The sequence below is a fragment of the Cyprinodon variegatus genome, unplaced genomic scaffold, assembly GCF_000732505.1.
Source record: "Cyprinodon variegatus isolate N-32 unplaced genomic scaffold, C_variegatus-1.0 Scaffold943, whole genome shotgun sequence".
In the NCBI taxonomy this organism is placed as follows: Eukaryota; Metazoa; Chordata; class Actinopteri; order Cyprinodontiformes; family Cyprinodontidae; genus Cyprinodon; species Cyprinodon variegatus.
This window is the reverse complement of record NW_015151396.1, coordinates 102,199-123,263: the sequence shown is the minus strand read 5'-3', so window position 1 is coordinate 123,263 and position 21,065 is coordinate 102,199. Positions and strand designations below refer to the sequence as shown.

Here is a 21,065-nt window from a genome sequence, read left to right as displayed (position 1 = left end):
ACCACTTAGCAGCAGTAACTTAGGGGCAAATTCTTAGAAATTGCAAAAGTAGAAAGAGGAATGTTTTTGTTCTTTGCTTTTTTGGACCAATGAATGTTTTATTGATCTATGTGTAATGCATAGTTCATTGTTGATCAGGAAGTATTTGCTTTTGGTTGGAAACCTTGTATGTCTTAAACCATTCGTCTATTGTACATTTTGTCAGCTACTCTGTCTGCTATATTAATCATTATGATGTCTTGAACTAGACCTGCTGTTTTCACAACTCTTTTGTGACACTTTTTTAATAAAGTAGGGCATTCATTAAAAAAAAATTAAAAAAATAAACTTTATTTGAATTCTATAAATCAAAGTTCTCTGCCCAACAGCATTGATGAACTGCACAGCAGCATTGCATCTCCAGCAATTTTGTATCTAGGCACGAACTGTCAGTTTGGTAAGACATCTGATTGTTATTCGAAATTATAAAGATTAAATTTGCAACATAAAACTGAATAAAACTAGACTAAAACATTTTTGAGTTTAGTCGACTAAAAGCAACTAAAACTAGAAGATATGGTAATGACTAGTTTTCGTCCTGAAGACAAAAAAAACAAACTAAGTTTAAGATGGCCGTTAAAAATAACTGTACACACCATGTGACCAAACAGCACAGTGACTACCTATAGCCCCATATATAGGCTGACTGACTTATTACTAGATTGTTGACACCTGTGATGCTAAATACTGGACACATCTTGTGTCCATGTACCTTTTGTCACATTATATTCATTTGGTTTAATTTTATTTCAATCGTTCTGTTGAAGTGTTGTGGAAAAGCAATATCTGATTTTCATTATTTAATTTTCAAAGAATTTTTATTTATTATTACTATTCCAGTTATCTTTGTGGTCATTCTGTGTTTTTCTTTTATTAAACAATTGGCATTGCTAATTTTGTCCATGTGTGCAAATTACTATAAAAAATTCTTTATTTAGATTAGCTTGTTTTTTTTAAAAGTTCCATTTTAAGAACGCAATTTCAGTTAATGTCCTTTATTAAAACATTTAATTTACTTTCAATAATATATGATGAACACTGTCAACAATTCTTGCTTCTGCTACAACTAGTTTTACTACTCTATTTACCTATGAAGAACTTTAAAACAATTGCAGATGCAATTTTAAAATCAATAGCTGTACATTTTAAATCAAGAAATATTGCAACAAAAGAAAAGAAAAGTACATTAAGAACAGGAAATAAAAACAGTTAATAATAAAAGCAGAAAATATAAGTTGGTTTTTTTTTGTGCAAAAGCCAAATAAACTGACCTGGATAAGGAGGTATTTCAATAAATCAATTGATCACTTTATCTGTGATGAAGAAAAACTGAACTGAGTTAGTATCCAGGAAAAGCTTCAGGGAACCAGAAAGAGATGATGACATCGTGATGTTTCCATGCTGATCACATTCCTGAAGATAAACCAGCAGAGGCTTCTCAGACAAGTTTCAACTTTTACCCTCAGCTATGAGTCCCAGTCAGATGTTTGTGTGGTTAAACGCTTACTCCTCAATAATATACAGGGTCTTTCTTTCTGTGTGAAAAAATGAACAAAAATATTGCATAAAGAGCGCAATTTGGTATAAACCTCCAAGGATCTGCTTCAGGGGTCTGACCAGATTTAAGATTTCAGAACCAGATTTGTTTTTTAATCACATTGTGGCTCATTACAAATTAATGTTTTTTTTGTTTGTCTTTTTTCATAGATGTAGTCGACACTCTGACAGTGGATCCAGCACTGCTGTTGATCCTTGTTGGTTCTTTGATGTTTCTCATCACCTTTTTGGGATGTTTTGGAGCTCTGCGAAACGCCACCTGTTTGCTGAAAACGGTACTCGTTTCTTAATTTTTATTAATAAAAACATTTCACATTTGAATCCTTAGTGAAAGGAAGTAAAACGCTCTTCTGCAGTCATGTGTGGCAGGCGATGGAGTGGGGGGTAGTTCAAGTTAACAATTTTATTTACATCAAATTTCTTAAGCCTATTTTATTTTTGCTATATTTAGAAAGGAAGGCATATCATAAAACGTAAGTTAAACTCCCACTCACAGAAACACGGATAACAAGTCTCTATATCTTTGAGGGTCCTAAACATTGACTCTCAGTAGTAGATGGATGCAAGGACCGTTTTAAACCTACAGGTGAGGAAACATGCTCAATACACGATGCCTGAGGTCTGTACCAAGTGTCAGATACATCTTGGTTGTTCTGTTGATTTAAAGTATAGCAGGGTCCATTTTATTATTTCAGAACAGAATTAAATAAAGATTGTTTTTATTTTTATAGAAACGCTAAGAACCATCTGGACATGATAGGTACAGGGGTGTTGGGGCTGTGTGTTATTTTGAGGAATGGACCCCCATCTCTGAACCCAAGTGGTGTTTCATTATTGGACTTCAGTGCAAGTCACGGATTGTCCATAATGAACACTATGTTCAAGCATGTGGATGTCCATCTTTGCACCTGGTACTAGGACACCCTAGCCTGGGGGTCTATGATTGAGTTTGTAGTTGTATCTTTTGACCTTTGGCTGTATGTCTTGGACACTTGGTCTTGGACATTCTGGCGAAAAGAGGCACGGAATGGTCCATCGGCCACCACCTGGTAGTGAGCTGGTTGGGCTGAAAGAGGAAGAAGGCAGACAGACTTGGCAGGCCCAAACTACTTAGGAATACATGGTGGACCCTCGGTCAGTGACGTGTTCAACTCCAACCTCTAAGAGAGCTTCTCTCAGATTCCGGGGGAGGCTAGAGACATGGACTTAGTGGGCCATCTTCTCTTCCGCTATTGTTGTTGTGGCCACCCCTAGCTGTGGCCATAAGGTCTGTGGTGCCTGTTGTGTTGGAAATGCCCAGTGGAAACCGGCAGTAAGGGATGCTGTCAAGCTGAAAGAGGAGTCCTATTAAGCCTGGCTTGCTTGCGGGACTCCTGAGGCAGCATGGAGGTATCGTGAGGCCAGGCGTGCCACTGCCCGGGCAGTTGTCGGGGCAAAAACTACGGCCTGGGAGGATTTTGGAGACGCCACCAAGAATCGGGTTAGAGTTAGGACCGGTTGAACTCAAATTCTGGCAAACTGTCCGGTGCCCCCCGGGGGGAAAGCAGTGCTTTACTAACACTGTTTTAAGTGGGAGGAGCCTTACAGGCCATCCAGTCTGTACAAGCGGAGACAGAGTCTGATCTGCATAACGAGCATTCACTCGCTCCAAGTGATTGTTGGACTCCACAAGGGCTGCCCTCTGTCATCAGTCCTGTTCATACTCTATGGACCGGGTTTCTAGGTGCAGCCAAGGACCAGAGGGAGAAGGGTTTGGGGGCCGAAGGATCTCGCCCCTGCTTTTAAAGACTGCATGGTTCTGCTGGCTCCCATCTGCCAAGATTGCATGTACTGGGGTAGTTCGCAGCTGAGTGTGAAGAGCCTTGTTTGAGAATCATCTCCTCCAGTTCTAAGCCCATGGTTCTCAACCAGAAAAGGGTGGCCTATCCCATTCAGGTTGAAGGAGAGTCCATGCCTGAAGTGGAGGAGTTTCTTGGGGTTCTCTTCATGAGTGCAGGGAGAATGGAGCATGAGATCAATAAACAGATCAGTGCGGCAGCTGCTATAATGCGGACGCTGCACTGGTTTGTCTTGGTGAAGTAGGTGCTGACCAAAAAGGCAAAGCTTTTGACCTACCGGTTGGTCTGCACTTCTTGCCCCCCTTATGATCATGAAATCTGGATTATGGCCCCAAAAAAATGAGATCCCAAATACAAGTGGCATAATTGAGCTTTCTCCGCAGGATGGCATAATGGCTCTCCCTTAGAGAAGGTGTGAGGAGCTCATTGTTAACACATCACCCGCAATCCACTTCATTTTGTAATACTGACAATATGCTGCTGTTTTTGGAACATTCAGTCACATTGTCAAAGGAATCATAACTCAAAGATTTGGTGGCATGAATGTTTTCTCTAACACAAACACACATTTACAACCACATATATAAACGTTCATTTTTCATAACTGCGTAATATATTGTTAACCAAATCCAGTTGGTTTTTAGAGGTTTGAGTTTTGAGAATAACTCAGAATGCATGAAAATAACACCAGCAAAATGTTTACCAACATAGACAGGTTAGACTTTCAACAACCCAAGTTCATTTTATGGACACAGCGAGCACCAAACCACAATTAACACAGATATAGTATGATGTCAAAATGTAAACAAACAAAGCAGCCACAACTACATTCCTTTGAAAGCATCCAGGAGCCGTTTTATAAATCTTTAATTGTTTATACTCCATTCGTCCATAAGGGTCCACAGGTTAAAAGTAATCTAGTATATTAGTAATAAAAATATTCCATGATGATAAAATTGCCCATAACGTCTGGTTGTTGACATCAGAAAAGTTAGCCGGTCATAGATAATTAGTGATGTTATGAGATGAGCCTAGGCTTCAAGGCGTGTGTCGAGTAGTGGAAGGGGCGTTCCCGCGAGACGCTTGCTTCATTTGGGGGAAGAGCCAAAATAGTAGTCGTCAGAAGCCTCGCTACCCTGCTATATCACGTGACTGCTTTGAGAAGTGGTTCAGCTTGCTGGATCTTCAGCAGGCATTTAAACAGCCTCTGTGTTAATTCAAGATGTAGGAGTGTGTAGGAGAGCTGGATAGAGTTTGGATAGATTCTGAGAATAGATTGGTTGGAAAAACAACCAATCTAGTTGGTTAAAACTAGTCTGGTTAGATTAAACATGTAATGATCAAAATCCATTCTCAAAGTTGACGGTTCAATACCCACATCAGACTTTTGAAATTCATGATAAATTTTTATTTTTTTTCCTGAAATCTCACTTCCGGTCACTTCCTATCAGCCAGTGACGTGCAATATTACGCCTCATAGAGTCCAGCTGGTATTGGTTAAGACCACGTGGGCTATGTGGGCTTTGTAGCCAATGAAATAAGGGTTCAACACATGGCATCCACACATGGCAACTTTATAAAAGGCAGACCCCATTTTACCGGCTTGCATCAGATTGAAAAATACAGTTTGGATGCTGATTTTGTTTTTTACAATGCCTAATGCTGAAAATAAAAATACAGCTCAGAAAAAGCAATGGGGTTTAATTTAGATTGAAAAGCAGCAGTTTCACTATCTTTTATAGATTTCTGTGTTATTATAGATGTTAAAATTATAAATGTTGTTATATACACTGATTCTAAAAAAAAAAAAAAGTGGAAAATACTTGCTTCATAAATGTTTTGTAGCCATCAAAATGCTTCAGTGTTATTCTATGGGTCAAATAGTAAAGCAAAGCATAGTAAAAGCATTTGGCACATTTGGAGACACTTGTGATACCAAAAGTTCAAAGCCCCACAGCTCTGGAACTGTTATAGCTAAACGTCTGGAGTGTTCTGTATTTGTGGTTGACATGATGTAGAACAAATGTAATACAATTAGATCTGCCTTTTTCACAAGCATGTCTTTATTACTGCTGTTTAAAAAAGACCTATCATTTTTGAGAATAAAAAAAACAACATAGTCATGTTTGAACTTATGCAGCTTGGTTCATTTATGTATTCAGAAACTAGAGGGTGTTAGCTTTCAAATAATGTATTGCACATGAAATGTGGGCTTACAGTTGCTAAGTTATTTGCTTTTCCATTTGGGTATGCAAAATATGTCACTTTTCAACCGGCATGTTTAATTTTTCTTATGTGGCATGCTAGACACCACTTTTGGCTTTTAGTTTCACTCTAAATGGTTGCCTGTCTGGGGTCTCTCCAATGAGATTAGTCTGACAATGCTGACATATAGGATTTAAATGTTGACAGAGTGCAATAAAGCTTTTCAGCTAATGTACCAAATTCTCTGTCTCTTCCCACAGTTCCTTGGCATCCTGGCTGTTGTTTTCCTCCTTCAGATTGCAGCTGGAGCAGTAGGATACGTTTTTACAGACATGGTAACAAAACAACCCATGTACATGTTTTATTATATCAAACAGAGATCAGATGTGACAATGCTCTTGACCAGGTGATGGAAAGGACAGAAAAGCTGATGTTGAAGGCAATTGTCCGCTACAGGGAGGATCGGGACCTGGAGAATGCCATCGACTACATACAGAAGAAGGTGAAGGAGAAATTGAGTGTTCTGCAAACCAGCTTTAGTCCTTGTTTAGTAACCCGGTGTTGTTTTGTTGTTGTGCAGTTCCAGTGCTGTGGTGTAGAGGGGTATAAGGACTGGTCCAATAATGTGTACTTTGAGTGTTCAACGAACAATCCCAGTCTGGAAGCCTGTGGAGTTCCCTTCTCATGCTGCAAGCACCTGAAGAACCAGGTTTGGACCAGTGTTTCTCTGTAAAATGATTTCTTTTTTTTCTACAGCATGATCAAATTGCCCTCATACATCTAAAAATTGATCATAGTATATCCAGATTTAGGTTTAAATCAGACAATCTATGGACAAAGTTAACCCTCTAGAAGTAAAAACCATGTGAATGTGACAACTGCTCAGCAGAAAAGTGCAGCAGTAAAAAATGTGTTTAAAAGAGCTTCTGTACAGTTAGGGTAACTTGAAATGTCACAGAAAAAAGAATTTAGCTCAGATGTATAGATCCTGAGCAGCAGAGTTTTGCACACTAGTGGCTATTTTTTTCGACAGTAGGCTGACAGGAAAGTGGGTATGAGAGAGGGGGAGAGACATCCAGCAAAGGCCCATAGGTCGGATTCAAGTACTAAGGCCTCTGTACATGGGTCGTGCGCGCGAACCGCTGCGCCACCATCACGCCCCACCACAGAACTTGTACAAAAATCAAAACACTAAGCAAGGACAAAGGGACCTTTAGGTTTGAAAAATAAAAAATCCTCCTTTCATCTGTTTCACTCCTGTTTCCTTAAATGGAAATAGGTTTATTACAGGGGTGGAGAGAACCAGTGGTGAATTTGTGACGATACCATCTCGCAAAGAATTTGGAGAACAACTCTTAACCACGAAGTTACTGCTACCTCTGGTTTTGGAGCAGCTTTTACCGGTCATTAGCTACCTGCTAATAAAGTTAAATGTGTGTTTCTGTCTCTGTAGACAGTGCTGAACACCATGTGTGGTTATGGGATGCAGCAGGAAGAGGAAGGCCCAGCTAAAGCAGACATCTTCACGGATGGGTGTCTGGACAAGATTATCATGTGGGCCATAAACAACTTGCGGTTGGTGGCCGGTCTGACTGTCGGCCTGCTGCTGCTTGAGGTAACATCAGCCTTCTCCACAGCTTTGAGCTCCTCAACTCAACATGGTTTAGACAATGAAATTTGTCTGAGTGATATAATCCACAGTTTTTTTCTTTTGGCAGGTATGCATGATGACTCTGGCTGGTGCTCAGGTTGCCTGGATACAGAAAGTCCAACGGAGACAGAAAGAAAGTGACGTTCGGGGCAGAGAGGAGAGGAAGGAGAGGCTCTGGTTTCCTGCATTTGCCGACTTTGATGATGAATAAACCAGATGGTTAAAATCGTGAGAACATGCAGGAGGATTCTGCACCAACACTGTGAAATTTACAGCAGGTCTCAGAAGGCAGAGTAACTACCAGCTCATCTGAGACAAAAGGACTGTATGCTGAAGCTCTCTCAGGTGAATCACTGTAACAAAAATCTGACACTGAAAAACAATTGTAGAAAGATCTCGAGGAACCAAAAGACAAGACCCATAATGTTCTGAAAAGTTGCTTATTTTAACATGTGGGACAGAAACATCCTTTGGAGATGATGCAAGAGTCCAATCCTCAGGAGAACAAAGTAGAACCAGGAATCTAAAATGTTAGTGGGAGAAAAAAAATACAATTTCCTTTGAACTGTCTTCAAGGTCAGGGTTTCAGACTTTACATTAGGCCTTTAAAAGCTGCTCACCATAGTGGGAAGCTGTTAGAGGTGTTCTGGACCCCCAACTGGACCACATCCTAATCCCACCTGTTCCTATTTCCCTAACTAGGTCATTATTGTGCTTTTAATCTGAGGTGGATTAGTAGCAGGAACACCTGTGACTGTTTGTTGCTGCAGGGCTGCAGTCATGTGCGCCCTCATGCTTGCTTTATTGGATTAATGACATCAGGGTGTAGAGGTGTGAGTGTTTGTTGTGTAGGACTGACTATAGTCCATCATAACCTGGCCTTTTGTGCTGGACCATGGAGTAAGATGTATGTAGTCTTAATTTTACCAAAAGCTAACACAGGTAAAGAAAACTGAGAAGAGCAGTTTTATTTAATACACTCAGGAAAACTACTCTCCATGGTTCTATGCATGCAGATTCAATACTATGTGTCCCTCGGTATATCCAAACATAAGTACATGCTCCTTCTCTGCACTTGTGGCTTGCTTTGTATGCATCTGTAACTTTTCTCCTACTTGCATGTGATCAGGTTTTTGTGCGCTAATGTCCACTTTCGACACTTTAAGTGAGGAAGCAATGAGAGAAACTACTTTTCAGGAAAATCCTGCCTCTTCAGACATATCTGTTTTCCTCCTAGTTAGAAATTTTGACAATGTCATTGCCCATTTTGTCAACAAAATGGTCGCTGGAAAGAAAAAAACTGGGTAACAGTTACAGCAAACTGATTAGAAATTCAAATGTCTATGTTCAACTACAATTATGAGTTAAATCAAGCCTCACTTTACGGAATATAAACAGTGAAGCTAACATTAGCTTAGCTTACACAGAGTTCCAAATAATAATTTGAGAGCATTGCTACAGCTGCTTCTTTCACAGCTGAGTTTAATCATGTTATTTAATAACTTAACTCTCCATTTTTTACTCTTTAAGAGAACAGAGATTAGCCTAAATATTTTCTGCTGACATTACAAACCAGAACTAGCAAAAAAACAGTGCTGTCTTAAGAGGCGGGAGTTTCAGAGATGTAACCAATCACGGCCCTTTTCCTTTCTCATTTCCGTTCCACCCTGAGAATGACAAAAGCTGACAAGTGCACAGAAGCAGGTCCCCAAACAAGTAGGAGAGACGCATAAAGCATGATATATGACAACACTTTATCATAATACACTTCTTTATGTTGGTCAATATGAAATTATTCCGATATTTAAATAAAGAATATAAAAGCATTCGGAAAAATGCCCAGAAAGCCCCAAGCAAAATTTAGTGCAAAGTTCTAAACATTATCATGTAAAGTCTATAAACTCCTGCATTATAGCAATTTAGAAATTATTGTTTAAAATAAAAAAAAGGGGGGGGACACATATTGAACCAGGTGATTATCTTTTCCTCTTCATATTTCTCAGTTCATTGCTTCTTGGCTCTTTCAGTTTTTTTTTAATCATTGCTTTGTTTGTTTAGTTTACCTGTGTATGTTTTGGAAACAAATTGCTCATATACGTATTTGTTATTCATGTGCACTGTTATTTAATCTGTTTATTTTATCTCCTATGCCAAGATGTGTGTATTATGATGGTTTACTTAAAAAGTAGGGTGCAATGAGGTTAAAGATTGTTTTTATCAAGCCCTTACAAATGAAGTGTGAGTATGTGGATGGCTCTGAATCATCTGCATCTAAAGGAAGACAAGTCGACGTCTTTTATCTCAAACCTTCTAATCTCCCCGTTAGAAACCTGGGACTCATTCTGGACAGTAGCTTTAACACTGACAAACAGATAAAAGTTAATGTGATAGCAGAATTTGTTTTAGTTAACAATGATAGCAAAGCTGAAGCTATTTCTGTCTTTTGGTAACCTTGAAAATTTCATCCCTGCCTTTACTTTATCTCACCTGAACTATTGCAAAAGTGCCACAGATGTAACACCTACAGTTGGTGATTGATTTTAAGATTGTAATGTTCTTTATCATGTGTTTGAATGTACAATAGAATTTATGTCTAAAAACACATTAAAAAAACAAATTATATTCAGTGGCTTTAATATCTGTTTATATATATATATATATATATTTTTTTTTTTTTTTTTTTTTTTTTTTTTGAGACCTTTTTTAGAACCACTCATACAGAAAAACACATTTTGTATAAATCACACAGGTGAGATGCTGGTTGGATCTTCACCTGGACTGATGACAGGCTTCACGCTTCAGTAACTTCAAAGGGACATCTTTATTTCCCAATAAAAACAAACATGAGACTCACAGATATAAAAACATTTAGCTGATGCAAACTGGGCTGACAGCTGGAGGCTACAAAAAGTTGAGTTGATGGAGTGAATTGGCAGAGGAACACTGAGGTAAACAAAACAGAGTCCAGACTCTCTGGACTCTCTGTTTACTGGCCAGTTTTAACATGAAGCACCTGGTAAACAAACCATCTTTGGATCTGCAGGAAGTGTCCAAATGAACAGAACCTGTTCAGAACCTGTTCAGATGTGAAATATATCTTTTTTTTTCTTCCTTCAGCACTTTTTTTACTTTACAACATTCAAGACAAAAACAAGAGGAGCAAATAAAGCACAGCAGCTTCACATGAAGCCAATCAGAGCATGCCAGCATGCAGAGGAAGTCTGTTGGATGAAGAGCACTTGGATTTTTTTTAATCATTTCTGTTAATCCCTGAGAGGGGAGGGGCACAGAGCATTAGCCAATCAGACATTCAGAAACCGTAAAACATATCCAGGTTTGGTCCTAGTTCTAGAAGCTTTACAGCTCTCCCCCCCACATCCTGGTCAGCATTACGGTTCTGGATCTCCTGTAAGACCCGATGGATCCACGTTTTCCCTCTTCAGTTTAGAAGTACCATGAAATTTAGGATTTAGTCCATAATTCAGTCTTCTCCCACCATAAAAACACAGAAGATCCATTTAAAAGAATGTGTTTTGGCTGAGATTCTGGTCCATCTCAGTTCCACCATGACGACTGCTGCCTTCCAGCTCGATGAAGCAGACCATTTGGGTCTGCCGTACCTGTGATGACCCTTTTGAAACTCATGTCCATTAGGATCAGCTGGTCAGGGAGCAAAGAGGAGGAGCCAACTGTGGTTCTTCTCCTGTACTAGACCCGATGGCCTGAAGGAATACTGTCAGACCTGAGGCCCAGTCCTTCACACTTGGCAGATGTTATAGTAGACGGTGTGCGCCTGGCTTGGGCCGATAGAGTCGCATGTTGTCTCCAAGATGCCGTCTTTGTGGGTATGGATCTCTGTCATGGGAATGTTGATGCTGTAGGAGTTAGTGTGAGGGTTCTGTGTCCCATAAGATGGCACCGACTGTAGGTATATGCAGAAATTTGTTAGAATGCAATATTTATCTCCGCCTCCCTGAAAATATTAGTATGGTACAGTAATTTCATTGATTAGTTTGGTTTTGTACCTACAGTATTCAGTTTGCATCAGAACCTTTTTTAAGGGGCAAAAGTCTTATGCTATGTTCAGACCGCAAGTGCTGGTAGCAGCAAAAAAGCATCTGCTGCTACATTTTTGATTCTTGTTCACATTAAGGTCAGACGCGCGTCAAGAGCATCCTTGATGCTCCTGAGGCGCGTCCAGTAGCGTGTCCAGATACTTCTGATGCTTCTGCTGCTCCTGTGTTCAATGGCAGAGAGTGGCTTTGCTATATTTGCTGTTATAAGTGGGTAAAATGTAGTTTTAATATGTTTTGAGTGAGAAAGTCCACCAGAAAACTTTATCTGTGCAGTCAGTTCATCAAGATCCTGATCCTGCCTTCAAATATTATTTCTGTGTCGGAGCCGCTCAGAAATTCCGTTCAAACAGCAGCCTCTGGCCCGGTCACCTTTTCGAGGTTTTCCGCTACTGTTCCTGGCGGCTAGAAGACGTTTTACATAATCCAAACTGCAGGCACCAGAATAATAAAATCGAAAATATTTTTGCTGGCAGGTTTCAACATTTGAAGTTAATTTAGGCGTTAATAAACTGTTTCAGAGGAGTGATCATAGCGATCAGCATCAGCAGTGCTGTGTCTCTCTCCCTGCCAGCTCAGAGTTCAGCTGCTCTGACTGGTCGATGTGGCGCATCAAGCAGCAAAAGTTAATTTTTCCCAACTCCAGCAGCTGCTGCTTGAGCAGCAATATGACTTTGCACGTAAACTAGCTGCTTCTGCTTCCTCTAGAACGTGTGGTCTGAACATAGCATTATGCTATAACCCAATGGTGTCTGATGTGCTTAATTGTTTAAACTCATGCAGCTTTCTTCAATGAAACAAGCCTGACCTTTCATTTCTCCTATCCACTGCTGTGAAACATTTAACAGAAGACACTTAGAAGAAAATCTCTTTCTATGCTGATGATTTGTGATTTGGCATGATGGAATATCACAAGAATTATTTTCTTTGGTTTTCTCCCTCTTACAGCTAGCTGTTACTCTTTATTTTGATAGTGCTTTCTTCCTTGATCACTTGTATGTGGTTCTTTTCTACTAAACTGGAAAAGTTGCCTCTGCCATTCTCACAAAACCCTCTTGACCCAATGTATGAGACTTTAGCCTAGACAGCTAGAAAGAATTACATAGAACATAATTCAGCCTGTTAAACCAACCCGGTGAGAAGTTCATTGTTGCTGCTTTTTGTTTATACCATTGATTTGTATAACCACCCTACTCTGCCTCCCTGTGCCAGTTTCAACAATTCATGATGAGGAAAGATTCATTGCTGATAAAAAAAATTTGAACCCTTATATATTTTCTGGCTTTAAAACTACTGGAAAATGAAAACTTCAGGTGTCTTTTTACCTTTCCTGTTTCATTTAGTGGAAAGTCTTTTCGACACAGGTGTGCAATGATCCCGGCAGCCAGAGCGTCTCCAAGGACATTGATCATGGTCCGAAATCTGTCACTTTAAAACAAGAAGGAGGCGCTTGGTTAAAACATGATTTAAACCAGCTGTGCTCCAATACAGGACTTTCAATAATACTTGATACTTACAGGACCCAATCAATAGCCACAATCAATGTGATGTCATCAGGAGGCAAACCAACAGAGGTGAGCACAATCACCATGGTAACCAGTCCGGCCTGAGGGATCCCAGCCGCTCCAATGCTAGCAGCTGTGGCTGTGATACTAGAAGATCACCCAAGACAGCCTATTAATGCTAATAGGAAATCTAGTTGCTTTTTATTTATGCACTTAAGAGCAAATAAGAGTTTCATCTGCGTACAGCAGAATCAAATATACACAGATCCACTTAAACTGTTTCTCTTCACACAAAAGGAAAGTCTTCATTACCTGATGGTGACCAACTGGCCAAAGTCCAGCTCGTAATCGTTGACTTGAGCAATAAAGATAGCTGCCACAGCCTCGTACAGTGCTGTGCCATCCATGTTGATGGTGGCTCCTACAGGCAGGACAAAGCGAGCGATCTGCCGGTCAACGTTACAGTTCTCCAGTAGGCACTTCATGGTGATGGGTAGGGTAGCAGAGCTGAAAACATAGAAGTTTCACTACATTTTATCAAACCTGGGGATGATTCAGGATGTTGGAGCAGGACTGACCTGGAGGAGGTGGCAAGTGCAATGACCAGGGCTTGTAGCAGCCCCCGGATGTAAGTGAAGGGATTCTTCTTGGTGAGGAGAAAGAAGAAAAGTGGGAGGAGGATGAGGCCGTGGACGAAGAGGCCAGTGAGGACGGTGATGCCATACCAGCCCAGTTTCTTCCCCAGGGTGCTCGGGTCCTGCATGTCCAAGATCTTCCCTGCGACCAAGAAGATGATCCCGAATGGGAAGTACCTGAGGAGATGTAAACTGTCTTGAGCTAGATCCTAACTCCCCTCCACCAAAAAAAAAAAACAGAGTTTTCATTGCATAAGGTTTCGGTTTCTAAAGTGGACCATTAAGAAAGGGTTCTAAAAAAAAAGGTTTTCTTTTTATTTTCTTGGTGAAAGGTTTCTTTCACCAAGCAAATAAACTATTACTTTCTAATAAATAAAAATTGTAGTGTAAAGAAAAGCAAATGAACCAAAATCAAACCAAACCTCCTGACCCATTCCAAATGCTATCTATTCATCCAATTTAACATCCAGGTTTCTTCCCTGGACACATAATCAAACATTTTTGTAACATATATTTATATTGTGGGAAAATTGACAAATAAAAGATATCCGAATGATCTGGCTTTATTCAAGTTTTAGTCCCCTGTTGCTTTTTTATTCAAATTCAAATCAAATTCAAAATATTTCCAAAGATAAATTAAATATTGAAGTAAAGATAAGTTTCTTTTTTTATATTGCTTCACATTAAAAGTTTGATTTAAGACAAAAAAAATTAATACATTACAAAAACAATCTAGAAATAAGTAAAAATGTCTTAAATTATGTTAATTCACTCTTAATTTGAGCAGGTAAAAAAGATCTTTGTCAGTAGTAGTTTTACAAGATAATTAGATAATATGCACTTGAAATAAGACAATGCAGTTGTTTTTTATTATTTTAAATGTAAATTGTCTTGTTCCATTGGCAAAGTGTCTCACTTACCTCCTCAATTGAAGAAAAAAATGCACTTATTTCCAAAAAATAAAATTACTAATTTAGATTTAATTATTTTGCAGTGTACATTTACCAAACAGTTTATGAGACATTTTCTGTCTGAACAATTTCCTGGTCAGGTTCCCCTGAAAATGATCAGGTATAGCTGCAGAATTTAAAGTAAATTAAAAGCAACCAAAGTCCAAGAGACCCATAGAAAGCTATGATAACATTTTTCCAGACAATTTCAACTCACCATACAGCGGCATTGATGATCTTCATCACACACTCATTGATGCACTGACAGACGTTGACCAGCGGTAATCCACGCTCCCCCATCCTGCCAAGCAGCAGACCTTCACAAGACAAACAGTCATTTGACTTTCTGAAAAACATCCTAATAGTGTTCTGGACTAATTTTTTTGTATCTGATTGAAATTTTCTTTCTGAAAACTGGAATGAAATAAAATTTAAAATAAAGTGTAGTCTGATTCTGATCCTAAATATAGTAAATAGTATCCTAAATGTCCTGCATGAAGATTTAACGTTTTTTATTTATAAAGCTTTTATAAATATTTTTGGAGTCAGTAGGAAACTTCAGGGTGTTTGTGTTTAGTCCTCCTCCTCACCCATGGTGGCAGAGAAGATGACAATCCCAAGGACATTCATCTGCTGGCTGCTGCCAGGACTCGTCTTGTATATGACGTCTGGGGGCGGAGTCAGCTCCAGGTAGACTGTGCGTCCTTTGGGGTCGCTGTCGTCGGGCACCACGTAAATAAAGTTAGTTGTGATGGTTCGGGTTGGAACTCTGAGTATGGGGATCAGGTCTGTTTTGTACTGAAGGATCAAAGTCAGGTTGTCACAGAAAGGAAACGGAGCAGAACTGATGGTAACTTCAAACTTGCGCGGAACTTACCTGCTGGAACGTGGCTTCGATCAGGTTGGACGGCACCATGTTTCTGCACAAGAATAAGAGAAAAATTATTACCAGCTGATCTTGATGCTGTTTCCCCCTGTTTTTGCCTCTTTAATGGCGAAAAGAAAAAAAAAATTGGCAGTTTTTTGTGCTTTTGCTCATCTGACATTCACCTGGACAGCGAAGGCGAGCAAAAGGCGTCGTCTCTGCTGGTTGTTTTTTCACCCCAACAGAGGAAGTTTGTAATGTGTGTTTTATATCTGTGAAGATTCTCAGTCATCCAGGTCATGGTCAAGCTTGAAAAAGTTCAGTCTATGCAACAGTGTTAGGATTCCAGTTTGTGTGGGTTGTTTTTTGTGTTTTCCTCTCTCGACCACTAGGCGGTGCCCTGTCCTCGATGGGCCTCCCTGCACACCTGTGTCTCGTTGGGTCATTACCAGAGGAGTACTTGAGCAGCGGGCTGTCACCACCTCGACGCCAGAGTGTTTGCCAGTATTGGGTACTCTAGCCAAATGGAGATTAGCAGAGTCTAACCTTTAGCCTTGTCTTTCTGTGTCTGAACTTGTTTTTTGTCTTTGTTCTTGGGCAGGAAGACTTCCTGTGTTACTGGATAAGCCTGGACCTTCTACCCCTGGAAGGATTTACTGAGTCTCACTGAGCAAGGGGAAAACCTCCACATGACCCATTCAAGTCCGCTCCTGGAAAACCAAGTGACATTCCGCCCCTTTACTCCTCTGGGTCGAACGTATGTCTGCCTGTCTCCAACGAGTTTCCTCTTCTCTGGATTAACCCCCACAAACTGGATCCGAGGATAAACCAAGAGCCCCCCCAAAAGTGAGTGCCTCTCCAGCAATATTAAAGCCTATTTTCTATTTTCCCACTGTCCCCGAACTGATCACTGTGATCTCCCCTTCAGAGTTTCCGGTTCCGGTTCACCAGTCCCCTAAGTTCCAGCATTGTTTCCCCACAGAGTTTTAATCTCCAGCAGTGTTTGCTAACCTACAATAAACCTGTTAAACTTTTACCCTTCTTCTCTGAGATGTTCTCTGCATGTGGGTCAGATCTTTAAAGCCCATTATAACAAACAGGACATTAGTGATGGGGAGCAATGAGATTAATATGCTGTAGGTCTAACAAAGAATTAGGGGGGACAAAAGGTGGTTTTGATCCTTCCAACTGGATTGACCAAGGGGGTCACATATGGGGTGTTAATGGTCGTCAGGGGGTACTGATGGGTCCTTAACTCCCTCGTCAGAGTGGTTTTGGTCACATGCCTCTGGAGGAGATGTAAGGACAGCGGTACATCAGAGAAATCCGCCCGGCAGACAGTGCCAGAGCAGGGAGAGAGAGGGCGGCGGCTGGCCAGAGTCTGTGCTGCAGCTAAGGGAGGACGTCAACTGTCCCTCTGTGCTAAATTGAAACAGCTTTATTTAAACCCTCTTACACACCTTATAAATCCTAAGAGCATTCCCAAATTCATCCTTTATCAAAATTATTTTCTTTATCTTCGATTTTTGACTTTGAAAAAAGCTTGTCTCCACTGCACACCTTCACTGTACTGTAGGTCACAGCACATCCAGTCCCTGGTTGGGTTTCGTGAGGCAAATCTAAACTAAAATACACATTTTTCAACTCCAGCGAATTTTGTCTGGTGCATTTCTCAAGGGCTTTCTCTCAGAAAAATGTGTGTTTAGACCAGACAGCTTTATGAACCTTGGCCAGATTCAAAGTAAATCTAGGAAGTGTTTAGTCCTCAAACATGATGCAGTTGGAACCCTAAAAGTAGCTGGTGGACAGGAAACACAGAAGAGGTAATCAGACTTCCTTCTCTCCAATTTTAATGCTAGTAGGTTGGCTAGCTAAATGATTGTAACAAAGCAATATTGTATTACCTCGCTTTTTGTTGTGGGTTCCCGGGTCTGCAACCTTTAAAATCATAAGAGCATTTTTCCCTGAGTCTAGCTAAAAAAAGGCATTTAGAGCTGCAACTATTAAATTGCCTTTCAATAAATTACTGCTTATTATTGTTAAATATCTGATATAGCAAATATATTGCCATTTCAAATAACTGATACTTTTAGCCTTTAAAAAAGGGAAAACAATAAAGTGTTTTGTGAAGATGAAGCATGGAGTTTTCTAAATGCTTTCTAAATGACTTCTAAAAAATTTCTGTTTTTTAATGTAATTCTGAAAATTGAATCAAAGATTCTTTAAAAAATACCAAAGCTTCTAAAACTGGTGTCTTTTATTTTACTAATTTAGTTGATTCTTTATGACATTTTAAAGGCATTTTAGAGAGTCCAAAGAGCCACATCTGGCTCCAGAGCTGCAGGTCATAAACCTTTGGCATGTAAATTTTACACTACATATATGTGCTTGTTGAAGCTCACAATCAGGTTTTTGCTTGATACAAACAGTTGCAAAAGTTGATGTTTAAGCAGCTTAGCAGCAACCACTGATTCCAATGGCACACGATGGGGAGTAGGTGTCACAGTAAAACCGAGTAAGACTAATAAAAAACATAAAAGTTCATCAGAAATAAATTTTTGCTAGTGTGAAAATTTATATTCCATTATATATACTGCTAGAGTTGACTCTGAATGGCATAAAAATGCACAAAAACCACCAAATTATGAACATCCCCTTAAATAAATCAAAACAAACCAGGGCCATTTGCATTTGCTTATATAGTGTTAAAGTCGAAGATGCCATCATAGATCAATTTCTACAAAGCCACTAATTTAGACAAAGCAGACAGCACTATCAGGACCTTTTGGCAGGGAAGTTCATGAATCAGTCTCGTCTGCCCAGAACGTCTCCAGGAATCTTGATCGGATTAAAATATGTTGGAGAGGCTGCTTCCCCGAGAGAACAAATGGATGCTGGACCATGTGCAGTCCAGTGTAGCACAGTGCTCCTGCTATCAGCAGTATACCCAGACTTCCTTTCCATCCCACAGATTTCTTCCTGTGGACTCCATGAAAGATTAAGTAATAAGTACTTGAACACCTGCTATTTTGCAAGTTCTCCCACTTAGAAATCATGGTGGGGTCTGAAAGGGTCATCGTAGGTGTATGTCCACTGTGAGACACAACTAATGATTTAAAAAATACAAATAAAAAACACAGACCTTGCAAAATAGCAGGGTGTTAAAATATCTATATTTCTCACTGTAATTGGAACATTTTGAAAAAAACCTACCAACAGGAACATTCAGAAATCAGTGATTTTATAAGTCAATGGTCATAATGTTTTTGCTGTTAAGTGGTGGATAAAGCCCATTCATTAGAACAGGCAGGAATCCTCCACATATTTCAACATTAGGATCAGTATGTAATCAGTAAGCACACCTGAACATGTATCATGTAGACATAACTTAAAAACATGTCATTTAACCATGAAGAAATAAAGCTTAAGCGTAAATATAATCCGGAAGAGTCTTGTCAGTTCCACCTGCGATATCCCTCACTCTGCTCCAGCCAGTTAACTCGGGGGGGCAGCACCTTCTACAAAGACAATCATCTTGCAAGATCCCCTTCATTTAGCTCTTGGCCTAGCTTCTCTCTTCCACATGCAAGCCAACTTTCACCCACCTCCACCCCATCTCCCCCCTCATTCTCAGTCCCCCTAACCCTCTGGCTTACTCTACGACCAGTGTCCGGGCCCCGGGAGAAGACTACTCTAATCCTTTTCTAGGTTACTCATCCAAAGGTACGTCGATTCACAGCTTCAAAGTCTTCTGCCGGGGCCCGAACACCAAATAACTTATTTTGTTTATGTCTTCTTCTGTCCACTTGAACCCCAGTTAGCCTCGGCAGATGGCCACTTACACTGAGCCTGGTTCTGCAGGAGCTTTTGTCCTGTTAAAAGGGATTTTCCCACTCCACTGTCGCTACATGCATGCTCAGTGTGAGGGATTGAGGAGAGTCAATAAGTCCTTGCAATCAGCTGGTTTTCCTTTGATAGAAAAATTTTGAAGAATGTGATTGTGTTACCTGTATAAATAAATGAAACATTTTCCAATTGCAGCTTTTCACTGTTTGAGTCTCTCCCCGTTGAATTATTTATTTTAAATTGAGGGTAAATAACTAATATCTCTGCCAGTTGGATCTCCCTCTGTTATCTACAGCATCAGAAATCCCTGCATTTGTTGCAACATAATAAAAAAAAAGGCTGGAACTGTTCCTTAGCTCCACATTGAGGGTCTGGAGGGTTCTGCACACTCAGAGGTCAGCAGGATCACGGTCAAATATCCGACCTGCACTTGTCAGTGCGTGCACGAGAGCTTGGTCTGCTAACGTGCAGCAGCAGAGATCACTGCGTCTGCTAATCTGTCACTCATCCTGCAGGATTACCAAAAATACACTGATCAGCCTGCACTCTAATGGGATGATAAGGGGGAGTGTTGAAGCAAGTCCTGCGGTTTGCTGACCCTCGGCCTGTAGGTATCGAACACTTTCCTTTAAAACACGGAATCCTCCCCGCTTCATTCGTGAAAGTGAAACAAGCAGCACCTCTCAACTTTCTTCCCCTTACACTGAAATAAGCTGTTCATTGCTGGACATTACATCATTGTTGAACGCTAGCCAATCACAAGCTGGCATTGGAAACAGAGCATCAGAAGGGACACACCTCTCCCCCATTCTGCGGCTGATCTTTTATAGTTTACGCTTCAACTTATATCCCAGTTTTCAGATTAAATTTTTTAATAAATGCAAACTAAGAGTTGTCTAATGACGCTACTGTCAAACACAGATGCTGTGTGGAGAGTTCATCAGGTAGAATGGTCATATGCAGACTGCAGCTGCATAATGAGGCTCTTCAAAAACAGATTGAATGATGCTGAAACGGATGAAACTTGTTCCCTCAGAGGGACTGAGAAACCACCACTGTTCCAGTCCCCATGCAAATCTAACAGGAGCAGACGGCTCAGTAAACAGAAGATCCTGCACGCACTTGCCAGTGGATGGCTGATCAGGATCAATATGAAGGCTGGAGAAAATTTAAATAAAGGGAAGAATATTGGATCTATTCTCTCTAGCCAGCGCAATGAAAAAAGCAGCAGACATTGCCCCGCCAGCAGCTGGTGTTTCACACTGCTTACCACACAGGACTTTGATCTGTTTTTAAGTTCTAAACAGATCACCACACAAAATGTCACGGAATGACGTTGGTGGTTCAGAAAAACAGCTGAATCCTCCTGGAGTAAACTAAGGCGGTGAAATTACCTCTGAGGACAAAATGACACTATGACTGTGAAAAGTGACGTCACTATTTCAATACAGCGGTGAGTTCAGTCATTACAATCTACTACAATTACTCATTGCTTTTTTGATTAGGTACCCAACCATTTTCAGTATGATACTGTGATGTTGACACAAGAAAACACTGGTCTCTCAACATGACACACACCTTATACTGATGGCTCTCACAACACAATTACATCGGACTCCTTTGACCAAAAATTCTAAGTGTTAGAACGTTTGGATCTACTAGATGGTGCTGCTGTTTGTGAGACGTATCGTGTTCACTTCGTTTTTTTAACTGATACATTCTTTGGTGCTGCTCATATATGTGGCGGTAATGTTTGGTTTATCTAAGGGTTTTAATCTGTTACTGTGTAAATGGGTTTGGCTGTAATTTAAGGACAGATTCTAATATATTTGCAGGGTGGGGACTATAAATCTGATAGGATTTTTATCTTTTTATTGCTATTTTGCACAATATGCTTAACT

At 40.2% G+C, this 21,065-nt stretch overlaps 2 protein-coding genes across 3 annotated transcripts in view; one reads left to right on the top strand and one right to left on the bottom strand.

Moving 5' to 3' along the window:
• LOC107100182 (tetraspanin-33-like) overlaps positions 1-8,861 on the top strand; it is a 20,190-nt gene extending 11,329 nt beyond the window's left edge. The window contains exons 2-7 of one of the 2 annotated variants that reach the window (XM_015398579.1): positions 1,747-1,871; positions 5,900-5,974; positions 6,046-6,141; positions 6,220-6,348; positions 7,093-7,254; positions 7,358-8,861. In XM_015398579.1, the coding sequence (XP_015254065.1) occupies positions 1,806-1,871; positions 5,900-5,974; positions 6,046-6,141; positions 6,220-6,348; positions 7,093-7,254; positions 7,358-7,501 (672 nt within the window). In that variant the 5' untranslated portion in view covers positions 1,747-1,805 and the 3' untranslated portion in view covers positions 7,502-8,861. The remainder of the gene's footprint in view (positions 1-1,746; positions 1,872-5,899; positions 5,975-6,045; positions 6,142-6,219; positions 6,349-7,092; positions 7,255-7,357) is intronic. The other variant, XM_015398580.1, reaches the window with a different exon arrangement.
• Positions 8,862-10,592: 1,731 nt separating this feature from the next.
• LOC107100183 (excitatory amino acid transporter 5-like) overlaps positions 10,593-21,065 on the bottom strand; it is a 26,500-nt gene continuing 16,027 nt past the window's right edge. The window contains exons 4-11 of the mRNA XM_015398581.1: positions 15,331-15,373; positions 15,044-15,251; positions 14,671-14,770; positions 13,447-13,680; positions 13,181-13,375; positions 12,881-13,015; positions 12,689-12,791; positions 10,593-11,212 (exon numbers count right to left, since the gene is read on the bottom strand). Coding sequence (XP_015254067.1) covers positions 11,048-11,212; positions 12,689-12,791; positions 12,881-13,015; positions 13,181-13,375; positions 13,447-13,680; positions 14,671-14,770; positions 15,044-15,251; positions 15,331-15,373 — 1,183 coding nt within the window. The 3' untranslated portion in view covers positions 10,593-11,047. The remainder of the gene's footprint in view (positions 11,213-12,688; positions 12,792-12,880; positions 13,016-13,180; positions 13,376-13,446; positions 13,681-14,670; positions 14,771-15,043; positions 15,252-15,330; positions 15,374-21,065) is intronic.